The sequence below is a fragment of the Musca autumnalis genome, unplaced genomic scaffold (assembly GCF_047663935.1).
Source record: "Musca autumnalis isolate F117 unplaced genomic scaffold, ASM4766393v1 scaffold_5, whole genome shotgun sequence".
NCBI lineage: Eukaryota > Metazoa > Arthropoda > Insecta > Diptera > Muscidae > Musca > Musca autumnalis.
This window is the reverse complement of record NW_027412088.1, coordinates 153,486,694-153,507,341: the sequence shown is the minus strand read 5'-3', so window position 1 is coordinate 153,507,341 and position 20,648 is coordinate 153,486,694. Positions and strand designations below refer to the sequence as shown.

At 34.5% G+C, this 20,648-nt stretch overlaps 1 protein-coding gene across 2 annotated transcripts in view; it reads right to left on the bottom strand.

Moving 5' to 3' along the window:
* Positions 1-5,589: 5,589 nt before the first annotated feature.
* LOC141387295 (matrix metalloproteinase-2-like) overlaps positions 5,590-20,648 on the bottom strand; it is a 615,190-nt gene continuing 600,131 nt past the window's right edge. For both annotated transcript variants that reach the window (XM_073956774.1, XM_073956775.1), the window contains exons 4-6: positions 14,204-14,892; positions 6,941-7,082; positions 5,590-6,874 (exon numbers count right to left, since the gene is read on the bottom strand). In XM_073956774.1, the coding sequence (XP_073812875.1) occupies positions 6,333-6,874; positions 6,941-7,082; positions 14,204-14,892 (1,373 nt within the window). In that variant the 3' untranslated portion in view covers positions 5,590-6,332. The remainder of the gene's footprint in view (positions 6,875-6,940; positions 7,083-14,203; positions 14,893-20,648) is intronic.

Here is a 20,648-nt window from a genome sequence, read left to right as displayed (position 1 = left end):
ATGTTTAATTAGAATTACAAAAACAAAATGAAGAATGAACGAAAAATAAACTTTAGGTGATGTCACATTAATTTATTTTAAAATAATATCACATTCTTATTTTATTGGTTATTTTTATAAATACATAATTGGGCGATAATTAGACATCGGATTTTTGCATATTTTTGAAAATTATAATGCAAATAATTCGTTTATTAAACAATGGAAGCTGGAGCTTTGTACGCATTATTGATGATGACATCAAATTTCTGTCATTGGAGCGATATTAATCCCTAAACACATCCAAAGTTTGAGTAAAGTTTTGTATCGTTTCTGGTAGAAGAATAAAGAAAAATTGAAACTTGGCAGCACTTTGCCCTTTATTCATCTTCCAGAAATGGCGCAAAACTTTATCCAAACGTTGGATGTGTTTAGGGCTTAATTCTATATAATAAGGTAGTTACAATTGGCTGCAATTTCAGAAATATGCAAAAATCCGATTTCTAGTGTTAATTATTATATTGTTACTTTCTTTTATTTATTTAAGCATTGTAAAAAATCTATAGTTGTTAGAAATGTTGATTAAAATATATTCACTAACCAAAACATAGAATATTTATAGACATTTATGGCCCCGGCAAATACGGTCCGTTGCAAGTTGCATCTCGCGTTAAAAACAACAACCACATGAAGAATGTGTAAGTGATGCCAAGTTTGTTCTTGTAACGCGGCACTCAACGGACCGTATGTGCCGGGCCCTTTAAACCCTCGGCACATACGGTCCGTTTAGTGACACGTTGGGACACGCGTTGTCCCAAAACAGTTAAATTATGTTTAACTTTAATGCGCCAGCCATATTGTTGTTTTTCAAAAAACTTGGCTTCACTTACACTTTTTTCATGTGGTTGTTGTAACGCAACGCACAACGCATCGTTTAGTGACACGTTGGGACACACGTTGTCCCAAAAAAGTTAAATTATGTTTAACTTTAATGCGTCAGCCACATTGTTGTTTTTAAAAAAACTTGACATCACTTACACTTTTTTCATGTGGTTGTTGTACCGCGACGCACAACGCATCGTATGTGCCGAGCGCTTAAGAGTTAAATGATAAAGTCGAAAATGCATCCAACGTTTGAGTAGTTTTGCGTCATTTTTGGTAAAAGAATAATTCAAACTTGTCTGCATTTTGTGTTTTTTCTTCTACCAGAATGACCCAAAACTTAACTCAAACGTTGGATGTGTTTTCGACGAAATGAATTCAAATTAATTTTTAACGATTTTCACAAAATTGGCAGTATTTTATAATACGTATCGTTAAATATTCATTATTATTAGCTATTGGGTTGAAGAATAAATTGTTGGGTTTGCAAGTTAAGTCGAAAACACATAATTTCTGGTGGAAGAGTAAATGATAAAGTGCAGCCAAATTCGAACTTTTCTTTAATATTTTACCAGAAATGACACAAAAATGTACTCAAACATTGATTGTGTTTTCGACTTTAAGGAAACTGTGAATTGGCATTACTTTTTAAATTCTTAAATGAAGGCATTTGCATCTTTTATTTTTAGCCGTGTTCCTTTACGTGCCTGAGGTTACCAGTTTTTACCCGCAAAGTGTTCCCTAACTTTTGAAAGCATGCAATTTATATGAGAACAAGTATCTTAGTTTACCTTTTCTGAACGAATTAGTGTAGTTTTTGTAGTCAGATAACTTTCGTGCCATAAATGTTCGACGTAGGGCAATGTTTTGGTATGGCCCTCAAACAACGATATATTTCTAAATATATTATAGGAATCATTTTTAGGAGGGTTGGCATTTTTTATTTGGGATGACGACTTCTATTTTGTTTTTCAAAATGGTCAGGCTTATACGGCGTTTATATTATAGTTTTTTGCAGGGTTAACCTTCTTTATGAGGATTTATTTGAAGTATACACAATGGAAATGACATTTGAAACCCAGACCCACTGGGTTAACCCGGTTATATGTAAACGGCCTATTAATAGTCGTTGTTTTAATATTTTATTAAAACAACATTAATTTATGAGTGGGAAAAAATTGGCGATGTTTAACAAGGTCAATTGCTCAAATAGATACGTGAGCAAAGAAACACTCTGATCGAGAATTTCTTTGGCACTACCTAAACTCGAGCAACTTCACTTGCAAACAAAACCAAATCTTTCGTTTTAATTTCACCATGTTTTGTCGGTAACTCAAAAAATGAGTTAGAGAATCGCACTACTGGTAAGGATTGGACCGCAGATAACAGTACTTCAACATTTCTAACATTTGATGTAGTTTGGTACACGTTACCATCAAAAATTGTAAATACATATAAGCCAACGAATTGGCGTAGCCCTATATACCCTTCGTATTTCTGGTATTTTACAACCTGATTCCGTATGTCGAAAGAAGAATGTGTGCGAAAGAAAAACGTCCAAACTCTTGTGGTTTTCAAATTTGTTTTTTGTTGTGATGCAAAAACAAAGGTAAAATTATTTTGAAAACTAAAGTTCGGGCGTGTTTCATTCGCACACATTCTTCTTTCGACATACAGAAACTGGCTGTTAAAGTTTTTAGTTACACTTCCTAACCAAATTATTCACAATTTGTTATGAAAAACTTGACCTCACCTACACTTTTTGCATGTGGCTGTTGTTTTCGATGCGTAAACGAAATCAACGGATCGAATGAGTTTGGTTAAAATACAATGAACTTTGTTGCTTGCTTCACGCTTGATTACATGTAAAAGCCTAATGGCCAAGTACTACCCAGTTAAAATGCAATCTTGGATTTCTTTATTCTTATACATAAATTGAGGCTTGGATAACCGTGAATTTCTCATTCTGTTCTCACCTTAAGCGCTGAAACAACAACCACATGAATAAAGCTTAAGTTATGCCATTTGTGACAGCAACAATCCGGCTGTCTTGTTTAAGCTGAAAACACATACAACGTTTGAGTAAAGTTTTGTGTTGGGCGTCGAGAAAAAACAACAACAGGGCGACGCCGATACCAAAGTCCAGCGTTTATCTGTTTGTCGGCATATATTTCAAATGAATTTGAATTTTTCGGCATCATGCCCAACAGTGTAAAAACGGCCAAAACGACACAAAACTTTACCCAAACGTTGTATGTGTTTTCAGCTTAAGCGTTTGGCGCAATCGGTCCGTTGTGAGTAGCGTCACGCGTTGAAAACAACAACCACACAAAAACTTCAAAAGAAAAGTTGGCATCACATTTTTCAGCGGTTGTTGTAACGCATGGTAGAACAAAGAAGGTAAAGTAAATACTACAACAAATACAACTCAACAACAACCACAAAGGAATTTGTTTTTGTTTGTAACGTTACTGTCACCGGTACATGTAAACAAAATAAGGAAATGTCTATAAATTATTGGAATTTATAAAACTAATATTTTTTCACATTTGATTGAATATTTTGAAAAACATGAATGAAAATTCGTTACATTTTCAATTTGAAAGAATCCATATCATTCCACTAAATGCATAATTTCACACAGCAAGTAGAATTCTTGCAAAAATATTTGGGTCGCTAAAAATTCATTGAAAAAGGAGAAGCTGTTTCAAACTTTTGTTTTTGAAATCAAAGAAGCACATGTTTATTAGGGCTTTAATTTGTTCAAATTTAACAAAATATCACATATATTAAAAAATATTGTACCGCTTCTATAAGAGGTGTTATAGTGTGCGGCACGTTGTTCGGACTTGGAAGAGGTTACATATCATTGATATGAAGAAGTCTTTACGGGAAATAGTTTTTTCTGAATGATATATTTTTTCCTCAAAAAATGTATATTCCTAATATACATCGAAAATAGAAATTCATAAGCGCTCGGCACATACGAAGCGTTGAGCGTCGCGGTACTACAACCATATGAAAAAAGTGTAAGTGATGCCAAGTTTTTTGAAAAACAGCAATGTGACTGACGCATTAAAGTTATGGCCGCGGCACATACGGCGCGTGGAGCGTCGCGTTACAACAACCACATGAAAAATTCACGAACAAACTTGGCATCACTTACACATTTCTCATGTGGTTGTTGTTTTCAACGCGCAACTCGTCGCACAACGGATCGTATGCACCGAGGGCTTAATTGAACTTGTTTGGGACAACACGTGTCCCAACGTGTCACTAAACGGACTGTATGTGCCGAGGGCTTTAGGTCCGTTGAGTGTCGTTTCACGCGTCAATAACAACAAACACATGAAAAAAGTGTATGTGATGTCAAGTTTGTTCTTGAAGTTTTCATGAAAGATTTTTTTTGGAGAAAAACACACGTTTGATGACGTGGCGTTTATGATACCTACTTTTTCTCCCTCGGAATTTTTTTCATTGCCGCTTTTTTGTTTGTGATAGGAAGTAGGTAATAGAGACAAATTCCGCACGAACGTCAAATTAATCAAGATACGAGCTACTTATGGCTATATTACACCATATGCTTTTTCACATGTATGTAGTCACTTTGAGTATACTAATATACAGATCAGCTGATGTCATACATGTGAAAAATCATATGGTGTAATATAGCCATAAGTTGTTAACACAATAGGTCTGTTTCGTTACTTTTTTGATGGTAAAAGTTTGTTTTTATCTTCATTGTCAAACATAGCCGACGAAAATTGTTTGATAGCCAGTAGTAGAAGAGAAAACCATTGTGCTCTCTCTTAAAGACTGCTTCCAGATTTGCCACTTTTTGGGGTAAAGGAACGCATTGCAGGGTAAAAATGGTAAAACTGGCAACCTTAGGCACGTAAAATCTTAAGCTGAAAACACATCCAACGTTTGAGTTAAGTTTTGTGTGATTTCTGGTAGTTGAATACAGACAAAGTGCTGCCAAGTTTCAATTTTTTTTTATTCTTCTACCAGAGATGACACAAAACTTTACTCAAACGTTGGATGAGTTTTCAGCTTTAGTTACACATCGAAACTTTCATACGCAACTTTTTTATGGGTAAGAAGGAGAAAAAAGCTGTGAAAGTTGCATGTGAGAGTTTCACCGCGTAGAATAAGAAGAAGGATCACAAATAATAAAAGTGTAGGCCGTTGTTACACTGTTAAGTGTGTTCTACACGGCATGTATTTTACATATTTGTGCATACCAACTGTCACTTTTTACAAATCTGAATTTTGTACACATGGTGTGAACCATACCGAAATTTCAATGCATCAAAGTGTTATGTCCATGCATATGTATATTTTTCGAATAGAACGCGCTCTATTCTCGTCTGTACAACCAAAGGTAAACAGCTGTTTTGTTTGTACGCGATATAAATAAAGAAAACAACAGAAAACGAATGAAAAATAAAATTTTGCCGTGCAGAAGGAATTACATATGGGCGAAAAAAGTGACAGTTGCTATGCATGAATATGTAAAAAACATACCGTGTAGAAACCCTATTAGTGATGTCAATAGCATTTCATATTCTAAAGCAAGGCGAATTTAACAAGGTGATCCAATAGTTGACGTTAGGTTGTAGTCTTCATTTGCTGTCAAATTTATTTTGCGCGAAATATCCACAAAAGTTAGAAGAAAACGTTAAAATATTATTCGCGAAGCTTAAACAAAGATGTTGTACACAGATATTTTTTATAGAAGCGAAATATTTGTTATTTATTTTTGATTAAAAATATGTTTTGACAGCAAATGAAGACATAGGTTGCTATTATTGTATCACCTTCTTTCTTACACCATGTTCTAAAGTAAAAGTAATGCCAAACTTTATTTTACATATTTTCAATGTACTGCACAAACGAAAAATTTTAACTAAACGATGGCACATTTATTTTCCTCGAAAAAGATTAAAATTTTGAAATTTGAAAATAATTCAAAATTGGACAATATTCTATCAATTACAAAAATTATTTTTCGTATACATTACAGTGATCTTTGCGGTTTTTGGTTGAAGGTGAAATGATAAACTTAAATTGTATGTTAAAAAAAGATTAAAAATAGGTATAAACTAATTCTTAACAAATATTTTAGTATTTAACCTATTCTAAAAAATGCTAAAATGTACTTAAAATTTAAACTAATATAAGAAATGTGAAAAAATATGTTTGTTTATGTTATATCTTTGAAAATTGTTTAAGAAAACTAGGTTTATGTGAAATACGGCGGAATTCACGTTTTTGCAATAAAATATTGGCTGAGCTATTGACGCCCATAATGTTACGAATATTGACGAATGAATAAAATTTCCTTTCCTTGAAATCACATAAACCGCGCTTAATTATATATTTATTTTAAATTGCATAAATTGTAAATATATTTGGATTTTATTCAGGATTGTCCTTTTTTGCTAGACTTTTGCCATACATACACACATTTACCATAACCAACACCGCAACAATCGTGTTGACCAGATCAATGTTATGAAGTATGCAAAACTCAACACGAATAAAGACCCCCGTTTTTGTGTGGCAAAATTTTCTTCAGCAGTTTCAACCTCCGATATTAAAGGTGCCGTCCGTTGCTCCTCATCAACTTCGTTGGCATTTCGAGGACATTTCATCCAATCTCTTGCCGAGGATTTGGGTTTAAAATGAGCCACTTTCATTGCATTGTCATTAAATTCCCAATAGTGGTGGCCCTTGAAGAAGTATGTTTTACCATTGGTATATTGGAAGGCAGCATCAATGTTATATCCAATGCCCGACCATATGGACATATCACGTGGATAGTCAAGTTCCACACGTCCCGTTTCACGATCTAGAGACCAGTAGAGTGTGCCACTAAAGAGATATGTGCGATTGTTGTAACCCCAAATAAAGGCAGCATCAACATTTGGCAGTGTTGCGGGCAAACCCAAGGCAGTTAAGTAGTTTTCTCGGATCAGGGTGACCGAATCAAATTCATAGAATTTACGACCTGCAATGTAGGGGAAAAAGTGGAAATTAATAAGTATAGTAGTACTGTTTTAAATTGTGGACTCACCAATGAAAAATACAATGTGACGCTGATGATTTTCATATACGGCATCAATTTTTGTAAAGTCGGATGGCAGGGCTGTCCATAAACGTTTAGTTTCGGTGGGATAACCGGGATAGAGACCTCTTTCACCAATCCGCCAAAGGTACTAAAAAAAGAGCGAAGAGAGAGTTAGGTTTAGCAAAAAGACTATCAGTAAACGGATTCCCTAATGGGCCAAATACATACGGTCCGTTGTGTGGCGCGTTGCGCGTTGAAAACAACCAAATGAAACATGTGTAAGTGATGCCAAGTTTGTTCTTGAAGTTTTCATGTGGTTGTTGTATCGCAACGCTCAACGCGCCGTATATGCAGGCACATAAGGCATTTTTTGGTTACCGACAAAAATCAGTAAAATTAAAACGCAAAATTATGAATGAAAAGTACAAATGATAGTTGACAACACTGTTGCTATCGGTAGTACCATGGTACAAATACACAGGTAGCCGCATCGGCAATTGTTGGCAACATAAGATGTCAAAATTTGACATCAATTCAATGCAATTGACACATTATAGCTCTGTTCCAGAACTAAAAAGTTTTTACAATTTTTACCACTTTTACACATTTTGCGTTCCCGTACACAAAATTTATATGAAAATCGTTTACGACTTTTACAACTTTTACCACTTTGTAAAGTACGGGAACAGGCCATATGTTACCATCAGCTGGCATGATAATGCTACCTGTATTATTGTACCATGGGTAGTACTTAGGGGTAGTTTACATTATATGTAAATGTCATATGAAATGAAAATTTTCATCATTATATAGTCGCTAATATGTGCAATATTGAGGATTTTCCTTACGCCATTTACTTTGCGCGTCCACACCAGCAAAAATGTAATAAAATTACGTCTCCACATTGCCTGCGTGGGTAGATATGGAATGTTCTTATTTCGTGTCATATGACATTGATAGATAGTGTAAACTACCTCTTAGCGACTAATTTACTTTGGTTGCTAACTTACCGACAAACTTCGTTAATTAACGAAATTATAATCATTTTATTTTATATTATGTTTTATCGACCTTTCAATTATTTATTTGTATGTATCAGACTTTGTCTTCTTGGGCTATAAGGTCTATTATTGATCAATGAAAAATAAGACTATTTATTCCATTTTTCTACCCGACGTTTCGATGGGATTTTCCAACATCTTCAGGGGTAACTTTTATTCGATCTGGTAACGACATAATTTCACAAAGATTCTTATTAGTTTTCTATGATTGCACATTTTGATATTACTAGCATTAATAATGGTGGTACTTACAAATAATCTTTCGTCAGTTTTTACATTTATGCTTGTCAAGTTGTAGTTTGTATAAATAAAATATCACGACAATTAAACTAATGTATAAATGCAAAAATAAATAAATAAAATTAATGTAAAAATCACAATTCTTAATACTAGCTATCACAGGTTGTTGAGTACGGCTAAATTATTGCTAACGTGTAAACTGCATTCGTGTTGTCTTTGTCCTCTTTTCGATTAATCGCAGATTCCATTTTTTGCTGTATTCGCAAACTCTCTAGTGTATACCTTTTATTCTGGATTCTCTCTTTGTCTAGTATTTTTACATTGACTAGATCAGCTGTGTGTCCGTAGTCTAGGCAGTGTTGTGCTAACGCAGTCGTTTGTTTACATTTTTGTATGTCGTTTCTATGTTCAGCTATTCGTATGCCTAAGCTTCTCTTTGTTGTGCCTATGTAATGTTTCCCACATTTATCTTCTGTGTTCCCTTCACATGTTATTTGGTATACCACATTATTTATGTCAGCCGTTTCTATTCGTGTTTTTGTTTTTGTGTATAATGAAGAAATAGTTTTATATGGTTTATGTGCGATGGTGACTCCCTCTTCATCCATAATTTGTTTTATTAATTTTGTATCAGTGAGTCTTGGGATGTATTGGAGGCTGAAGTATTTGGTGTTGCCAGATTGTTCACTTTTGGTCTCTTTTGGACATATTGATTTTTGGACAAGTTTATTTATTAAATTGGTCGGGTAGCAGTTTTGTTTTAATATTTTTTTAATTTTTGGTATGTTTTTCGTTTTGAATCGTTCGTCGCTCAGTGTTAATACTTTGTTTATGAAATTTGTCGCAGTGTTTAGTTTTTGTTGTAAAGGTTGGTTTGAATGAAAACTCATAATTCGTCCAGATGAGGTTGGTTTTGTATACCAATCAGTATACACTTTATCTCCAATTCTGTGAATTTGTATATCCAAAAACGGGATGCAGTTATTTTCTTTCTGCTTCAATAGTAAATTGCAGCTTTTTATGATATTTATTGAGCACCTCCAATATTCTTGTTTCCTCACCCTTTTTGACTATCGCAAACATGTCGTCCACATATTTGGTCAAGAATTTGAAGTGAATGTTTTCCTTGTCAAGATCTTGTAATATTTGCGTCAAGAGGGTATCTAAAACTATGTCGGCTATTGTCGGGGAGAGCGGATTTCCCATGGGCATGCCATATACTTGAGAGTAGCAGATTCCTTCATACATGAAGTAGTTATTGTCATTAAGACAGAACTGAAGAATTTTCAAAAACTGTGATCTGGGAATGTTTGTGTATTTCTCTAAGGTTTTCCATTGTGTCATTATATTATTAATGGCTAGATGAATCGGTATGTTGGTGAATAACGATACCACGTCGAAAGAAACTAAAATATTGTTGTCGTCCAAAGTTATTTCACCCAATTTCCTCTTAAGTTCGAAAGAGTTCTTAATATTATAGTCTTCTACTATAATATTTTTGAGAATATTCCCCACATATTTAGATAAGCCGTAGCACGGAACTTCTACAGATGAAGATATTGGTCTAAGGGGCATATTTTGTTTGTGCACTTTGGGAAGTCCGTACAGTCTAGGAGCATTTGACGAGGTTGTTGTCAGCTTGTACTTTTCATGATTGGTAATGTAGTTTTGTTTATGTAATTCCATAACTATTTTGTTGTTGGCCCGTTGCAAGCTTTGAGTGGGATCTGTTCTCATCTTTTTGTATGTTGTTTTGTCATCTAATAGAGTATTCATTCCTTTTTGATATGCATCCTTATACATTACGACTGTTTTATTGCCTTTGTCGGCTTTCGTAATGACTATCTCATCTTTGTATTTTTTCAAAAATCGTTTTGTTTCTTCAAATATTCGTAATATGAATTTGTCTTTTTGGTTTATTTTTGTGATCCTTTTATATGTTAATATCCTATTTGCTATTTTTGTTCTTGTTATTTCCTTTTGTCTCTCGTCATTTAGTGTTTGTACCCATTGCTCTATGTCTGCTATCAACTGTACTGATGAGAAATGTTTGTCTCCAATGGGTATGGAGAACTTGGGGCCTAAGGACAATATCCACATACTCTCCTGGCTGAATTTAATATTTGTTTCATTCACGAACCACGAAGGATTGAATGTTAAACCGTATGTTTCCAAACCTTGAAGTTTCAATTTTTCCAATTTTTGCGTTTGTTTTTTCCTGTCATTAGATGATAAAAATAAAAACCTCGTTCTCTGCCTTTTAGTGAAATTGTCGTACTCATCCTTCTGCATTGTCAATTTTAATGGTTTAGCAATACTTCCTATGATTTTTTTTGATAGCCGTACTCAACAACCTGTGATAGCTAGTATTAAGAATTGTGATTTTTACATTAATTTTATTTATTTATTTTTGCATTTATACATTAGTTTAATTGTCGTGATATTTTATTTATACAAACTACAACTTGACAAGCATAAATGTAAAAACTGACGAAAGATTATTTGTAAGTACCACCATTATTAATGCTAGTAATATCAAAATGTGCAATCATAGAAAACTAATAAGAATCTTTGTGAAATTATGTCGTTACCAGATCGAATAAAAGTTACCCCTGAAGATGTTGGAAAATCCCATCGAAACGTCGGGTAGAAAAATGGAATAAATAGTCTTATTTTTCATTGATCAATAATAGACCTTATAGCCCAAGAAGACAAAGTCTGATACATACAAATAAATAATTGAAAGGTCGATAAAACATAATATAAAATAGAATCTCGGAGGGCCCGCCGATTGGAACAAAATTTATTCAAGTAACGACAACATGAAAGACTTCTTCACACATATTAAACTAAAGTATAGCATAGAGACATGCACTCTATTGAAATCATATTGCAGAGAAACCAAACGACTAGCGAAGTTATCGGAAAGACTAAAATTCTTATTAGCTTGTAGAAAGAGCGGTTTAATACCATCTCATATAAACAATTCTACAAAACATACTAAAGCATTATTTAACACCAATCAAGTAATAACAGAATTCAAAAATATGGAACAAAAATTTCACTGCAAACTACTAAACGCAGAAATTAAAGAAACTAACTTAAATATAAAACAAACAAAGAAAATCATAGGAAGTATTGCTAAACCATTAAAATTGACAATGCAGAAGGATGAGTACGACAATTTCACTAAAAGGCAGAGAACGAGGTTTTTATTTTTATCATCTAATGACAGGAAAAAACAAACGCAAAAATTGGAAAAATTGAAACTTCAAGGTTTGGAAACATACGGTTTAACATTCAATCCTTCGTGGTTCGTGAATGAAACAAATATTAAATTCAGCCAGGAGAGTATGTGGATATTGTCCTTAGGCCCCAAGTTCTCCATACCCATTGGAGACAAACATTTCTCATCAGTACAGTTGATAGCAGACATAGAGCAATGGGTACAAACACTAAATGACGAGAGACAAAAGGAAATAACAAGAACAAAAATAGCAAATAGGATATTAACATATAAAAGGATCACAAAAATAAACCAAAAAGACAAATTCATATTACGAATATTTGAAGAAACAAAACGATTTTTGAAAAAATACAAAGATGAGATAGTCATTACGAAAGCCGACAAAGGCAATAAAACAGTCGTAATGTATAAGGATGCATATCAAAAAGGAATGAATACTCTATTAGATGACAAAACAACATACAAAAAGATGAGAACAGATCCCACTCAAAGCTTGCAACGGGCCAACAACAAAATAGTTATGGAATTACATAAACAAAACTACATTACCAATCATGAAAAGTACAAGCTGACAACAACCTCGTCAAATGCTCCTAGACTGTACGGACTTCCCAAAGTGCACAAACAAAATATGCCCCTTAGACCAATATCTTCATCTGTAGAAGTTCCGTGCTACGGCTTATCTAAATATGTGGGGAATATTCTCAAAAATATTATAGTAGAAGACTATAATATTAAGAACTCTTTCGAACTTAAGAGGAAATTGGGTGAAATAACTTTGGACGACAACAATATTTTAGTTTCTTTCGACGTGGTATCGTTATTCACCAACATACCGATTCATCTAGCCATTAATAATATAATGACACAATGGAAAACCTTAGAGAAATACACAAACATTCCCAGATCACAGTTTTTGAAAATTCTTCAGTTCTGTCTTAATGACAATAACTACTTCATGTATGAAGGAATCTGCTACTCTCAAGTATATGGCATGCCCATGGGAAATCCGCTCTCCCCGACAATAGCCGACATAGTTTTAGATACCCTCTTGACGCAAATATTACAAGATCTTGACAAGGAAAACATTCACTTCAAATTCTTGACCAAATATGTGGACGACATGTTTGCGATAGTCAAAAAGGGTGAGGAAACAAGAATATTGGAGGTGCTCAATAAATATCATAAAAAGCTGCAATTTACTATTGAAGCCGAAGAAAATAACTGCATCCCGTTTTTGGATATACAAATTCACAGAATTGGAGATAAAGTGTATACTGATTGGTATACAAAACCAACCTCATCTGGACGAATTATGAGTTTTCATTCAAACCAACCTTTACAACAAAAACTAAACACTGCGACAAATTTCATAAACAAAGTATTAACACTGAGCGACGAACGATTCAAAACGAAAAACATACCAAAAATTAAAAAAATATTAAAACAAAACTGCTACCCGACCAATTTAATAAATAAACTTGTCCAAAAATCAATATGTCCAAAAGAGACCAAAAGTGAACAATCTGGCAACACCAAATACTTCAGCCTCCAATACATCCCAAGACTCACTGATACAAAATTAATAAAACAAATTATGGATGAAGAGGGAGTCACCATCGCACATAAACCATATAAAACTATTTCTTCATTATACACAAAAACAAAAACACGAATAGAAACGGCTGACATAAATAATGTGGTATACCAAATAACATGTGAAGGGAACACAGAAGATAAATGTGGGAAACATTACATAGGCACAACAAAGAGAAGCTTAGGCATACGAATAGCTGAACATAGAAACGACATACAAAAATGTAAACAAACGACTGCGTTAGCACAACACTGCCTAGACTACGGACACACAGCTGATCTAGTCAATGTAAAAATACTAGACAAAGAGAGAATCCAGAATAAAAGGTATACACTAGAGAGTTTGCGAATACAGCAAAAAATGGAATCTGCGATTAATCGAAAAGAGGACAAAGACAACACGAATGCAGTTTACACGTTAGCAATAATTTAGCCGTACTCAACAACCTGTGATAGCTAGTATTAAGAATTGTGATTTTTACATTAATTTTATTTATTTATTTTTGCATTTATACATTAGTTTAATTGTCGTGATATTTTATTTATACAAACTACAACTTGACAAGCATAAATGTAAAAACTGACGAAAGATTATTTGTAAGTACCACCATTATTAATGCTAGTAATATCAAAATGTGCAATCATAGAAAACTAATAAGAATCTTTGTGAAATTATGTCGTTACCAGATCGAATAAAAGTTACCCCTGAAGATGTTGGAAAATCCCATCGAAACGTCGGGTAGAAAAATGGAATAAATAGTCTTATTTTTCATTGATCAATAATAGACCTTATAGCCCAAGAAGACAAAGTCTGATACATACAAATAAATAATCATTTTAATTTTACCGATTGTTGTCGATAACCAAAAAATGCGTTAGAGAATCCAACTACAGGAAGGTGCAAGGAATTCTAAAGCGCTCGGCACAATCGGCCCGTTGTGAGTAGCGTCACGCGCGAAAAACAACAACCACATGAAAACTTCAAAAGAAAACATGGCATCACACATACTTTTTATGCGGATGTTGTAACGCGGCGCTCAACAGAGCCATTGTGTAGAGTCCTTTACGCCAAAGACATAATCAAAGATTTCGATAAACTAAAATTTAGAGATGTTTTAAACTTACCTGTCCTTGGAATATAAACAATTCTCCGCGTATAATCGATATGGCATCATAATGCGTTGCACAACTATCGGGTTTGTGTTTGCGGGGTTTCGGTGGTCGATGCGTCTTTGTGGGTGTACGATGTTGTGGATAAGAATGTGTAGGATGATGACGAGTCCTTGGACGTACTGTGGTCGTTGATGGTGTCATGTAATAAGATCTGCGTGTTGTTGTCGTCGTCGTTGTTGTTGTGGTGGTGGGTGGTGTTCTATAATCTGGATAATATGTTCTTGGTGTGTAGGGGTCATTGCGAGGATCATGATGATTACGATTATGATTATTATGATGATTGTTGTTATTATTGTTGTAGTGATAAGGATAACGTTCCTGCGGTCTTTGTGGCGAATATGGATAAGATGGATTTGAGTTGGGATAATTACGAACTGGATAATATGTTCTTGGTCGCATTGTTGTTGTTGTAGTTGTTGTTGTCGTAGTCGTTGTAGGTCTTGGCGGTGGTCGATATGTACCCCAAGATTTTACTTTAGCTCCATATAATTCTTGTATAGCATTACGATCGTCGGCTGGTAGTTCTCTGCCAACGGTATAACCTTGATACCAGGGGAACATGATGGCATTTTGATCTGAAGAATGTCCCAATCCGAGGGAGTGACCAAATTCATGTACGGCGACACCAAGGAAATCAGTACCTGAAATGAAAGTAGAGTAGAAGCATTATTGGTGGGGGGAATTCTACAAAAGTAACAATGGCAAAATTTAAAATCATGGTCAAATTAAAAAGTCATATAATTTAAAATTTAACACCCCAACTCTTAAGCGCTTGGCACATACGATGCGTTGAGCGTCGCGGTACAACAACCACATGAAAAAGTGTAAATGATGCCAAGGGCTTAAAGCCCTCGGCACATACGGTCCGTTTAGTGACACGTTGGGACACCTGTTGTCCCAAAAAAGTTAAATTATGTTTAACTTTAATGCGTCAGCCATATTGTTGTTTTTCAAAAAACTTGGCTTCACTTACACTTTTTTCATGTGGTTGTTGTACCGCAACCACATGAAAAACGTGTAAATGATGCCAAGTATTTTGAAAAACAACAATATGGCTGCCGCATTAAAGTTAAACATAATTTAACTTTTTTGGGACAACGTGTGTCCCAACGTGTCACTAAACGGACCGTATGTTCCGAGGGCTTTAAGCGCTTGGCACATACGGTCCGTTGAGCGTCGCGTTACAACAACCACATGAAAACTTCAAGAGCAAACTTGGCATCACTTACACATTTTTAATGTGGTTGCTGTTTTCAACGCGCAACGCGTCGCACAAGGGACCGTATAGGACCAAATACATACGGTCCGTTATGTGACGCGTTGCGCGTTGAAAACAACAACCACATGAAAAATGTGTGAGGGATGCCAAGTTTGTTCTTGAAGTTCTCATGTGGTTGTTGCAACGCAACGCTCAGCGGACCGTATGTGCCGCGGCCTTATGTGCCGCGGGCTTAAGAGATCAGCCGCATGAATATATCGTGTAAGTGATGCCAAGTATTTGTTAGAAACGTATACCCCGTGAGTCGCTTTCAAACGAATAATCATTTTTCGCATTTCGGAAATTAAATCTTGGCCATTTTCCAGATTACACCACAACAAAAGAGAGTCATCTTTAATATTAAAAAAGAACATTAACCGTATCACAAAGAAGTACATTTCCAACTACTAATCCCTTTGAACCATATTTTAATTTCAAAATTGTCTTTATCAGCTGCGACAAAGAGATATCCTTTTATGTCAGAAGTACAACTTGGTTAGAGACATTAATGTGATTATTGTGAAATATGTGAAATTTGTCTTAAAGAATATTAGGATATATGACGGCAACTTTGATATGACTACAATTACTTCAGACCTTAAACACATTTCATGATGGATATGCAACAATAACTAATAATGACCTGGGTTCACACAAAAGATTATTTCGCTCTCCTTATGCCATGGATGAAGGGAACGTTTATAGAAAAAAGAGAAGGAGTGAGTAGATGCCATACAATCTAATTTTCATCACATCATTTATACGCTGAAAGGGAAAATACCACTGCTTTATACCTTACCGACAGACAGACAACGTAGGGCAAGCAGACAAATGTATAGACAGATTGACCCAAAATGGAACGAATGTTTGATACCTAATTAAGGCACATGGGGGCATCAGAACCGGCATCATCAATGCCATGCTAATAGCCATGGCCAAACTGATAATGTTCCAGAACAAAAAATTACATCTAAACAAACAGAAAATAGCGGATTAATTTGCACCCTTCCCATTTTATTTCTCAATAGACAGACTTAACACATACAATGCTCTCAAAAAAGAAATCAAACTGAAATGTAAATGAAAGGCCTCCGCCCTCCCATTAATAGTTAGTGGGCCAGTGGAGCATTCACATGTTTAAATATTGTTGCTACTGCAAAAACCTTTTCCAACCTCGAGATGAATGAATGGATGGATGAGTGATTTGTATGAAATTGATTGATGATGATGCAAATAAGGCTGACGATAAATGAGTGTGAATGGTGGGCATCTGCTTTTGTAGGTTGGATGAATAGATGTTTGAATGGTCACTGTGATTCGGTAAAAATGTAACAAAAGTGTGATGATTATGAGACGAAAAACGAATTTGATGTTCTTCTCTTCTAAAATATAATTTTGAACACCATTGAAAACAGAATCCAATAATGATTGATGAACTAAATTGGACGTGTGAATAATTCGATTACCGGTTAAATAAGCGAATGAATTTCATAAAATTGTATTTAATTAAATCTAAAACTGGAAAATTATTAATGAAAGTTATATTTTTGCATATTTTATTTTTTTATTATTAAACCATAGATGGTATTTGTGTATAACAGACAACTAACAGAACTCGACGGCAACAAAAACAAGTATAACATAAATTCATGTCACCATATTGGAACATAACATTAAGTTAGACCTCCAGCGCCAACTGCCGATGTATAGTAGCAATGGAAGTGTCCCATCTTGTTATATTTTATGTCTTGTGCCAGACATTGAACATTTTCATGACATTTAATATTTTTGGTTTATGGGTAAGTCTTATGCCAGACTATGAAAATTATCATTAACATGAAAATGAGTGTATAGGTAAGAGGTGTGAAGGGGGTGAAACTCTGTACACAAGGTTCTGTAATCTGAAATTATTCTTTGTGTTTAAATTCGTAACTCTAAAACCAATGTGAAAATATCAACATTTTCACATGATTTCATATATTTGTGTGGACGTTAATGAAAATTTAAAAGAGAATAACAAAGAAGTTTCTAATGAAAATTTTCATAGTCTGGCATAAGACTAAGAAGAGAGAAAGGGAGCTCCTTCACCTTCGCTCTCCCCTAAAAGCTGAAAAATGTTCATGTGGTATTTTCAATGTCTGGCACAAGAGAAAGGGATTGGACAATTCGTATTCGAACAGCTGGTGTGACACTATGCGTGTTCGTTTACTCAAAATTTGTAAAAATTTTACTGGATGTTGTTCGTTTACTCTACAGTACAATGTAAAAGACCTTAGTCGGTTACAAGAAGTTACTGGACTTGTACAAATTATTAGGTAAACGAACAGACTTACTACCTATTCAATATACTTTGGTCTGGACAGAGGCATGCAATTTATTTTGACATTTCTGCCAGAGTTTTAAGTTTTTCTGATATTTTTCCATTGCCGTATTTTTTGAAAATATTTTTTTATATGGACGCACTAGTTTTTACTAGGCTTAACACCAGACAATTTGTCTTCAAATACTACTCTGATTTACTAACACGTACATAAATTTGTCCGCTGTCTCCTAGCTGTCCATCATTTTTTCACAGACAGTCGAGTTAACAAATGTTTGACATTTTCGTAAAAATAAGTGAAATGATTATTGAAATTTGTTGAAAACAAAATAACAAGAACAAAACAAAATATGTGAACGAAAAACGAAAAGAAATCGACGATTTTCATTCATAATTTTACAACTGGTTTTGCAGTTGTCTGGACGCCTACGTCACAAAGGCAAGTTTTGGGTTTTTGTCAATCAATACATGTACTTAACTGTCCTTTCATGTGTAAACGCAGGGTTATTATTAAAACTAGCTATTGAAATAAGCGTTTGTATCAAGGCATATTCATATAAGGTAGAAGTGACAATCAGCTGTATTCTTACTTTTTTTGTAAATTTAGTTTTCAAAATGTAATAAGGTCTACTCATGAAATTGGAAACTTCGGAATTTGCTACCATAAAAAACTGTTTTTCATCCTAAACGTGTAATAAAAATTACCTACGAGAGTTCTGAATGCTTCAATAACAACAATGTTGTTTTTGTAAATTTATTAGTTGTTGCAGTTTTCCATTTTACAACACTCATTATTTTTACATTTATTGGTGCACACAAAAATTAATGTTGTAAAATGAAAAAAAAAACATGTGTATGGTGGTTGTACTTGGCCCCTTAAGCGGAATAATATCAAATGTTTTAATTTAAAAGTTTAAATTACAAGTTTTCTTTTGCTATTTATTTTTTTTTTTTTTTCGAACAGATGTATAGGCTTCCGTTTAACTTAAAGTTAAAAGTGATCATTACTTTTAAAGAAGGACCTTCTTAGCTTTAAATTTTAGTGTGTAAATTATAACTTAATGTTGAACTGCGTTCCACAACATAGTTTTTAAGTAAATGAATTCCACATTATGAACTAAACTTTTGAATTTAAATATCTTCTAACTGTTATTAATTAGAATAATTTTTATATGGCAGCCTTTGCTCTAAACGAGCTTTCACTCACTTGGGTGAAAGACTATTAATTTTACGTTTAATTCCATTTGTTTCACTTGCCTTTTGTCGAAAACAAAATGTCTAACAACATTTTCCCTCTTTTACTTGTAAAACAGAAGCCAATCTATTAAGTAGCAAGAAGCTAAATAAACCCGCAGCATTTTTACATTTTGAAAGAAGTCAACTGCCTTTCATTTTCCGCAAATAAAGCCGCTTACACTTATAGGAGTTGCCACCGCTAAAAGTTTTATACAGTCCACTCCAGGCTTACTCCCGTAATTGTACAACTTAAAGTCTTCAAAATTGGTTTATTTTGCAATTTCAAATCCATCCTATAGTAAAAGAACACATGTAATAATAGCCCTATTAGTAAGTTTATATATAACCGGATTTAACAAACCCACTGGGTTTTAAATGTCAATTCCATTACATTACGTCAAACAAATCCTCATAAAGAAGGTTAACCCTGCAAAAGGCTATAATATAAACATGGCCTATGTTTGATTTGATTTACACTTCAATATAATTGAAATTTTGGGGCATCAACGTAAAACTTAAAATAACATCCAAACCTTTAAAGGCCTCGGCACAACGGCTCTATTTAGCGCAGAGTTACAACAACCACATGAAAAGAGCCAAGATTTCTTTTGAAGTTTTCATTTGGCTGTAGTTTTTAAAGCATGACGGGACGCACAATGCACCGATTCTACCCGGACCATAAGCGCCGTATGTGTCGAGCCCTCAATGCAGGGATGGACACCAACAACAACTTTCCTATGCCCGCGGGCATACGAAACACACGTACACTATACACACATTCGTTAGGTTGATGCCTTGTTTACGCTTCCACTCACACTAGCGCAAGTTATAATCTGCAAATGTGTTTTTTGCCATCCCTGCCTTAAAGGCCTCTGCACTTACGGCGCATTGAGCGTCGCGTTACAACAACCACATGAAAACTTCAAGAACAAAATTGGCATCACTTACACATTTTTCATATGGTTATTGTTTTCAACGCGCATCTCGTCACACAACGGACCATATGTGCCGCGGACTTAAGAAAAAACTTGGCATCACTTACACTTTTTTCATGTGGTTGTTGTTTTTTGACGCGTAAAAAGACACTCAACGGATCGAGTGTGTTTGCCCCCTTAGTAGCTTTTAAGATATTATTACAATAACTATATGAACCACCCTTCTTTGTTTTCACTTATCGAGGGAATGCCAACAGAATAGCAATCAAAAGGATTGTAGTTTTTTTGTGCGTTACAATTGTATGCATCGCACTGAATCTATCCATAGAAGGTCTTTTTGTGTTGTTGCCCTGGAAATGACATTCGAACGTAACGGACAAAATGACTTGTGTGCTATAATAAAAAGACATTTTCAAAAATAACTTTGCAGTGAAAATTTATAAGCTTCTTAAAGTTTTCCCGTTGCATTATTTTTATTGCTGGCAAAATGCTGTTGTGGTGTCCTTGTTGGAGCGATGATGGCTGATAATATTCCTCAGAGCTCAATTTATTGCCCAAGTCTATTTGAATACTTGTGCTGTTCCCTAGTTCGTCCGTTATTGGCATTTGTGTACAAATATAATGTTAGCGCTTTATGTTGTTGTTGCT